The 8,716-nt window shown below is 50.4% G+C and overlaps 1 protein-coding gene across 1 annotated transcript in view; it reads left to right on the plus strand.

The window, feature by feature from the left end:
• The window catches only part of Cdh26 (cadherin 26), a 52,769-nt gene extending 44,995 nt beyond the window's left edge, over positions 1-7,774 (plus strand). The window contains exons 14-15 of the mRNA XM_059258987.1: positions 2,042-2,116; positions 7,571-7,774. Of these exons, the coding sequence (XP_059114970.1) occupies positions 2,042-2,116; positions 7,571-7,774 (279 nt within the window). The remainder of the gene's footprint in view (positions 1-2,041; positions 2,117-7,570) is intronic.
• The last annotated feature ends 942 nt before the right edge of the window (positions 7,775-8,716 follow it).

Genomic DNA, 8,716 nt, shown 5'->3' on the forward strand with positions numbered 1-8,716 from the left:
AAGGAGATTAAATTTCTTTTGCTGAAGTACTGTTGAGCAGTCACAAGACCTAGGGACATGGCCCAAGGCCGTGGCTAAGACCAGAGAGGTGCCGAGTCAGGAGACGGTGCTGTCCTGGCTGCCAAGGAGCCTCCTGTAGTGTGGTGTTAAGTGACTCAAGGCAAAACCAACCTGAGTCTTCTTTAGGAAGAATGTGTTCTGACCAGGATTAGAAAAGACATGTGATTGTGTGTGTGTGTGTGTGTGTGTGTGTGTGTGTGTGTGTGTGTATGCATGCACGTGCTCTGGTGTGCACATGCCTGTGGATCTCTCTCTCTCTCTCTCTCTCTCTCTCTCTCTCTCTCTCTCTCTCTCTGCTCTCCCCCCCCCCCCCGCCCCCCCGGAGCTGAGGACCAAACCCAGGGCCTTGCGCTTGCTAGGCAAGCACTCTATCACTGAGCTAAATCCCCAACCCCGCCTGTGGACATCTCTTGCTGTCCAGAATCATCCCTCTTTGGCCCTACTCTTTTAAGGCTGGGTCTTTCAGTCAACCCAGAGCTCACTGGTGTGGCTATTCTCACTAGTCAGCTTGCTCCGGGGATGCCCTGTCTCTGTCCTCTGAGGCAGGAAGTATAGACAGACTGCCATGCCCACACAGGATTCACACGGGTTCTGGAGATTTGAACTCTCACTGCTTGCTCGCTTTGCAAGGGCTTGCACCTCTGCGCCTCTTCCCTCCAGCCCCAGAGCTTGAGTCTGAAGGAGTCTCCTCAGAGAAGCACATGGAGCTAAACTGGGGGCAGTAAGCAATGGTGCCATACCTAACAAGAGCTCCCAACCCTGGGAGCAGGCAGGCAGTGTGCCCAGGACTGTGGGTGGTAGTCCATGCTTTGTCTCTGCTGTTGAACACGTTTAGTTCAATCTACCTTGGTGTGGCGAGCACACTACTTGTCGCTGTGTGTGCTCATGTGTAAGTATGTATGTACTGAGACAGGTATGTCCAGGTTTCTGTATACATCTGTGTGTGCATACAAATGCATATATGTATCATCAAGGAGATGTAAAATTGGCCTAGACATTATCGTCTTTATGTGTGTCATTTGGGTTGAGTATTTCTAAGCTCAAGGTAAGGCAGCTTAGCCATGATGTGCCACAAGTCCTTTACAGGCCTGGGTCAGCATGCCACTTCCATTTACAGTCCCCAGCAGCTTGTCATTGCCCTGTGATGTCCTCCATCTCCTGGCCTCTGCCCTTGTTCTTCCCCTCGTCAGTGCCACTTGCCGGGATCTCCTTCCCACCTACTTGAGGACCCATCAACCTCCCTCCTGACTTGGGGCCTTTACTGCTCTCCCACCTAGAAATACCTGCCCTGTGGTCCATTCCCCGCTCACATTTCTCTGTGTCCTCAGAGGTCTTCCTGGCTCCAGCTAGGCGAAGGATCCTCATATCCCTTCTGTCATCCATGACTCTTCATGTTTCTGTCTCAGGTACTAGCCTAGCACATGCCTGATATGAACTGAGAGTAAAGTTGCTTGACAGCCAGGCCCTTGGCACCTGGCTGGCCTTCATACAGGGCCTGGCATGCGGTTGAGCTGGAGAACCACCAGGTGCATGTTCAGTCTGTTCCCTCCCACTGTACGCTTCCTCTTTGGACAGCCCTTACAGGTCACAGAGATGCATTAAGTGAACACACCCATGTGCCCACCTCAGAGAATGACCTAGACTGGCCATGAGCAAAGCTAAGGGGGAAAAATTATAAGCAGGGATTGGGGGAGCACACAAAGGTCCCCAAGAAATGGGGTTTGTGGAAGAGACCTTAATGCTGCTAATGGATGGACTCCAGCCGCTTTCCCTGCGAGCGTGTTTCTACCCAGGTGTGGAAGATCCAGCCATGCCACTTGCAGGACCCCCCTTCTCCCAGCACACAGAGGGAAGTGTGAGCCCCTTGTCTTTGGCCTGATTCTACCTCAGTGTTGAACCTGTGCTGAGGACGGGGCATACTGTCTCAGGGAGCTATGTGGTAAGCGCTCCTCACGCTAGAGGCTTCCGATTCATTTTGCAGGTCTGTCTGGATCGCTTGGTGCCCAGATGCCCCCAGAAACTGCTGGAAGGAAGGGTGATGGAGACGTGGAGTCAGGTAGGTGCTCTTTGTGCCCTCACACTGGCTGTCATCCTCTCTTCTTTCCTACCTTACTCCAAGGTCGACTGGGGATGCTCTGTCCTAAACCACTGTAAGGGTCAACAAAGGCGCCTTAACACAGTGTTATAATCTGGTGGCTTAAACCACAGGAGTTTTTTTGCAAACATCATCAGAGCCTCTAAGCTGAGGTTCTGGGACCCTGCCTTGTGAACCCCCATGGTGCTGTGGGCCTGGGGTGCCTCCTAAGAGCCTCCAAGCTTAGTTTATAGGATCTTGTCTTGTGAACCCTCATGATGCCCCTGGCATCCCCATCTCTGGTTCCAGAGTGGACAAGAGGCAGGGCACTATGACCTGAGGAAGTGATCCTGGACTGTGTCTAGATGTAGAGCCTCTGCCAGGGTCTCCCAGCCTTGGCTCCTCTACAGTTCACCACTATTCCCAGAGAGATACTACATCTCTGTGGACTCCTGCCTGTGAGTTCTGCAGTGTGGCTGATGCCTGGTGGCTGCTGGAATACACCACAAGGCAGATCCACCTGCCTTAATGGGGACACTTTGTGTCCAAATCTGGGCTGCAAGACCCTTTCTCAGGCCCTGATCACCGAGAGGAATATCCTTGAGGAGCCATGATTTCTCTTCTTCTTCTTCTTCTTCTTCTTCTTCTTCTTCTTCTTCTTCTTCTTCTTCTTCTTCTTTTCTCTCTCTCTCTCTCTCTCTCTCTCTCTCTCTCTCTCTCTCTCTCTCCCTCCCTCCCTCCCTTTGTCCCTCTCTCCCTCTCTCTTTCCAGACTAGAACTTCTCTTATGGAACCTTACATCCTCACAGAGGGCCAGATTTCCATCTCTGGCCAAACACCTGACAGAAAACACAAACCCGAGGGGGAGGGGCTTATTTTGTCTCCTTTTCAGAGGCTTTGGCTGTGTTGGCCGTCCCCATTGCTGGAGCCTGTGGTTTGAACATCATGGCAGTGGGGACCCATGGCACAGCAAAGGCGCCCAATTGCCGCGTCCGCCTCGACCAGCAAGGAAGACGCAACCCCAGGCTCTTCTCCAAGCAGTTTATTCAGGAACCTTGAACAATCTTCTGACCCCGGGGAAAGCCATCTTCTTCTCCTCTCCTCCTCTCACTCTCACTCTCACTCTCACTCTCTCACTCTCTCACTCACTCTCTTACTCACTTCCTTGGGAAAGCCAGCCCACACCCTTTATAGCCACTGGGCAATCAACCCCGTAGTGCCACGTGGACAATGCCGATAGGGTCAGACATACGCAAGCAAGCCAGATTAGGTCCAGGTGCGCAGAAGCCAGCCAGATCCTAGCCTTAGCTAAATAAGGAGCATCTGCCATCGGGAAGGCAGAAGCTGGATGCCAGTGCTATCCTTGCGGCGCGGCCGTGCACGGCTCTCTACACCCAATCCAGGCTGCCATGAAGCAGTGCAGAATCACAGGGAGAGGCCAGGGCACGAGAGAGCCTGCAATGGCACACCCCCACCAGGGACCCACTCCCTCCAACCAGATCCCGCCTTCCGTCATTACCTCACTTCCCACTGGTGAAGCCAGAGTCTTCAGGATCCAATCACAGTCCACTAGCCACACCCCTCAACTTCACTTTGGTACACTTCAAGTCCAAGGAGAATAATCAGTGAAGAATGAATGATCTTTTACAAAAGCTCCAGGAGAAAGGTGGGCCTGAAAACCAAGACCCAGGGAAGTGACTCCATGTGTCAGAGCTATGAAGGCAGAGCTGGGGCTGACTCATCTACATGGTAGAGCTGAGGCTTGGCACAGGCCACACCTCCCTCACATTATTGACCTATGAAGGCAGAGCCATGTCTGGGCATAGATCACTGCCTCCTCCTTGTAGCAGAGACATGAGGAATCGATCTGAGGCTAGAATATAAGCTACAGGGTCCAAACCAGCCCACCTGGTGATTGAGGAGTATCAGTAAAGCCTGTGTTTCCTAACCATGAAGGATGGTTGGCCAGTTCTACCACATTACCAGAGCTGCTGTACACAAATGAGGCTGTGCACCTACCACATACATCTCCTGGTGACTATGACATCTGATGCCCATTTTCATGTGTGCACACACCTAGCTGAAGCCAAGTAGGCAGCATGGACAGGGCCACAGGTCCCCATGTATCTAGCAGGAGAAGGCTGCGTTCTAGTAGAGAAGCTCCCTCCTCCTTGTGCCAGCCAGACAAGCTGCTTTGTGCAATACAACTCAAACCCTGAGTTCCATGGTGTGAGAAGAAAAGAAAAAAAAAATCAAAAACCCAGATGAGAAGAACAGCTCTTTCCCTCACGAGCCTTCAGACTTAGTTGGTGGTTTGTGATGAATTATTGATCTTAGGGGACTCTGGAATTGCTGAATCAGGGTGCAGAACCCTGCTGCTTGGCCGCCAGCCTTAGGGGTTTGAAGTTGAATTCTTGAGGCGCAGCCCCCGCTGCTGATTCAGTTCTGCTCTGCCCATACCAGATTTGTCATGAATTATCTATTTAGCTTTGCCCAAAGGACGTGACTGGACTCCTAACATCTGGGCCAGGTTTGGACATTTGCCTCTCAGCTACGAGAGCTTCCTTTTCTCTACCACACAGGCATGGAGTGGATGGCAACAGGGTGGTGGTCATAGCCCCCAGATAACAGGCCCAGTTGGTGTGTGCGATCCACTCCTGTCTGTGGGCACCAGATTCTGTACACAGTGGAAGCTGGGTTTCTGCTCTATGGAGGAACCAGGGCTCCCGTGAGACAGGGAACTAGAGAGCAGGTGGCTGCCAGCTAAGAGTGATGATTGCTGTTGGGAGAACACGTGCATGAGTGCCCCTTTCCAGGCCCCACCTCACACCTCCCATGCTGTGCCCTGGGCCTCGTGTTCCAACTGCTTTCATCCTCCACACAAGGTGTCAGGAGTCCCTTTAGATAATGGCAGGTCAGGAAGTCCCACTAGATCCATTCCCACCGTAACTGACTGAAGTGGCCCATTTCAGATAGTACCATCCTAGACACCAGTAAATAGGCTGAAGCTCTTCTTGCACCCTTCCATTCCTCCATCTCTTTGCTATCCCTTTCTCTTAGCTTTCCATCCATTCATTCATCCCTCCCTCCACCTACCCACCCATCCATCCCTCCCTCCTTCCATCCATCCATCTCTTCATTCATCCATCCATCTCTCCATTTATCCATCCATCTATCCATCCCTCCCTTCCTCCACCCATCCATTCCTCCATTCATCCTTCATCCATCCATCCCTCATCCCTCTCTCAATCCATTTCTCCATCCATCCCTCCATGCATATATAATATATAATACATGCATATACACATCTCTCCATCTGTCTGTCCCTTCATCTTCTCTCCCTCCCTTCATCTCTCTACCACCCTTCAATCTCTCTACTATCTATCCATCGTCCATAGCTCTATCTATCTGTCCACCTGCCCACCTACCCATTAAACCTTTATTAAATGACTTGGGGGAGAAAAGCCAGGCAATGCTGCCAGAGGGAGGTCTGGGCCCCGAACACTGACCTGGAGCTTCCAGACAGGAAGTTGGCATCAGGGACATTCATTTATGGAGAAGAAGCAGCAGAGGCCAGGAGGAGAGGAGCCAGTGGCTCAGTGAAGGTGAAACCCTAGGCAGGAAGGGTGGGCCTATGCAGAGAGTCTTAAAGATGGAGAAGGAAGATAGGTCTGGTCAGGTGGGAGAGCTGCCTTACTTGGGATTTAGAGGCAAAGAACTGCTATTGAGGAGGGGGCGGGGGTTGGCGGGCAGAATCCAATTAGTCCAGAGGCCTAGAAAATATGTCTGGCCCTACTCAGAGCATGGACAAGAGTATGGGGCTTGGAGAGAGGCTGGGGTATGTGGAGAGTAGCCTGTTGGAGTGACAACACAAAGATCCACGCTTCTTGCTCACATCACAGTTGGGTTGCGTCAAAAGGAAATTTCCAATGAAGAGCCCAGCAGCTCTGATCCATATGTGATCCTACCACCAGCAGGAACCCAAGACATGTGACCAGAAGAGAGGGTCATGGGAGGCTCTGTGGCCAAGTGACTGTTCCTGATGCCTGTCATCCATGGGTTATGCTCAGTCACCGTGTACATCTGGGAAACAGAAAATGAGGTCCTTCAGGTGCCCAGTGTGAACAGGAGTTGATTTAATTGACTCCTAGAATTCTCTATTGTAGTGATTGGAGGAAGAAAGGGGCCCTAAGCAGTGGCCAAGGCATTGGAGAAGAGGGGACAGAACCATGTGTGTGGAAGAGTGGCGGGTGGGGACAGTGAACAATGCAAGGATTCTGTATACAGTTACATTGTGGGGGGTGTCATGGTGTGAGCCAAGCAAGAGCTTCACATGCTTAGGGCTTTACACAGCCTTCTCAACAATGCCTCACCCACTTGCTATCACTGCTATTACTCACTGTACATTTTAGTTAACCTGTAGTTGTATTGTAAGCTAATCAACAGTGTTCATGAAATTATGTTCAGAGAAGTAGCTACCTAAGAGGTAAATGTGTCCAGGTAGCTTCTAAGACCATCTGATATGGTCTGTCTATTGACCAACTTCCTGTAAAGATCCAGCCAGGAAATACTTTAGGACTTGTGGGACAAGTCCATCATCTTCTCTCTGCCAGTGTATTGACTTGGAGGCTTGGTTGCGTTGCAACAAAACTTCATTTCAACAGCTATTGGGCTGGGTTCATCCCCATTGTCGTGTGTCAGCCTCTGTGACGTGACCTTGAGGAACTCCAATGGAGAAGGTAGTTGAGGGGCAAGAGGAGGCACTCTCAGGGATGTTTAGTGTGAAGCTGCGTGTCTGGCCCTGTGGAGCATCCCAGGGAAGGTGAGGTGGAGATTTTGGATCTGGGTGTGAAGGCATGGAGTGTCCTAGACTGAAAGGTAATCACCTTTTACCTTTGTTAGGGAGTGGGTGACACCGTGGCTTGTGCATGCATGTGGGAAATCAGGACGTGGTGGGAGTGGACAGGATGATGTTTAAGGGCACAGTGAGTGGAGACCACCCTTTCTAGGTGATAGTAAAGGGTAGGCAGAAGTGAAGGACATTTGTGAGTTAGGAAGGGTTCCCAAACAAGAAACATGATAAGCACAAAAAAAGAGAGGACATTGGCCCAAGTGAAGATACAGGTGAGTTATAAGTAGGAAGTGTCCAGGATATGGGAGGCTGAGGACTGTGCCAAGGATGAGTGCACAAGGGAGCAAGAATGGGTGATAGTCCTTGGGAGAGCCCCTCTCAGTACATGGGATGGTCACCATCATAGCTGCAACAGTAATGAAGAAGGCAGTATCTCCCACTTCAGCTTGGCCACCACAGTGGAGGCTGTAGGGCTGAGGCCTTCCCCCATAGTCCAGAGACTTTCCTCAAATCCAGCCTAGAGGACACTCACACTGCCTGGGAGCCCGTGACAGTGAATGCCTCCTTCCTTGGCTTTCTCCACAGAAGCTCCACACTGTTGATATGCTGGAGGGTGACACTGGCTACCTGCCTCATGTCTACAGAGAGGAGGGAGAGTGTGAAGGAGCTGAGACCCTCAGCTCTCTGACCTTCTTGGAGCAGGACCTCTCTCCTGAGCTGCTGGATTACTTGAGTTCAAAATCTACTCCATCTGAAGCAATGTGCTCTGCATCAAGAGTTCCTTTATAAAAGCATGGATGGGCATGATTTGGGGGAATGGTCATCCCTCATGGACCCCCTCCTTTTGTCCTTTGTTCTTAAGGACTTTCTAGTCCACAGTGGTTAGTGTTGCAAACTTGACAATCACTTGGGAAACATCTGGGATGCACCTCTGGCATGGCAGTGGGGGATTTGGTAAGAGATGTCCACTGTGGGTGGCATCATTCCTTAGCTGGGATCCTGGACTGTAGAAGTGGAGATATGGAGCTGAGCATCAGCGTTCATCACTCTCTGCTTCCGGATTGTGCATGTCATGTGACCACGGCTTCAGACGCCTGTCACCTTGACTTCCGGCCATGCTGGGCTGTACCCTTGAACTGGGAGCAGAATAAACCCTTCTCCTTTAAGCTGTTCTTGTCAGAGTGTTTCCTCACAGTGACAGGGGAGAACTAAGACATGGTCCTAGATGAGGATCAGCTATGAATCCAAACTCAGTGTCTTGAAGCAAAGCAGAATGGTGGGCTGTGAGCTTTATAAATATGGTTTGTCACATTTTCTGGAAAGACTTAAATCGAATCAAGTATTCTTTGCTTCTGTTGGTGACCCAGCTCTGATGGAGAGTGAAAATACAACCCATGGATCACCTGGCTGTTTGGTGAGCCGTAGGTAATTCTGAGAGAAAATGAAATGGGCTTATAATAGATTATTTACATTTCTGTAATTGTCACTCTGCTTCATTTTAAGTGGAGGAAGCTAATAAATGGGAAAGTGTTTCCTAGAGCATATGTAATAAGAGCTTTCGGTGATTTCTAAAAAGATAACAGTCCCTTTCCATGCTTTGATTACTAAGCCAGCTATACCATTTTGAGAAAAATAATTAAGCTTAAAATCATATAAACAGAACGTGCTTTGAAAATCTGAGACATACCACGATTTAACTTCCTCGTATCAGTACAGTAAAGAAATTTAGAA

Source organism: Peromyscus eremicus, chromosome 4 (assembly GCF_949786415.1).
Source record: "Peromyscus eremicus chromosome 4, PerEre_H2_v1, whole genome shotgun sequence".
Classification (NCBI taxonomy): domain Eukaryota; kingdom Metazoa; phylum Chordata; class Mammalia; order Rodentia; family Cricetidae; genus Peromyscus; species Peromyscus eremicus.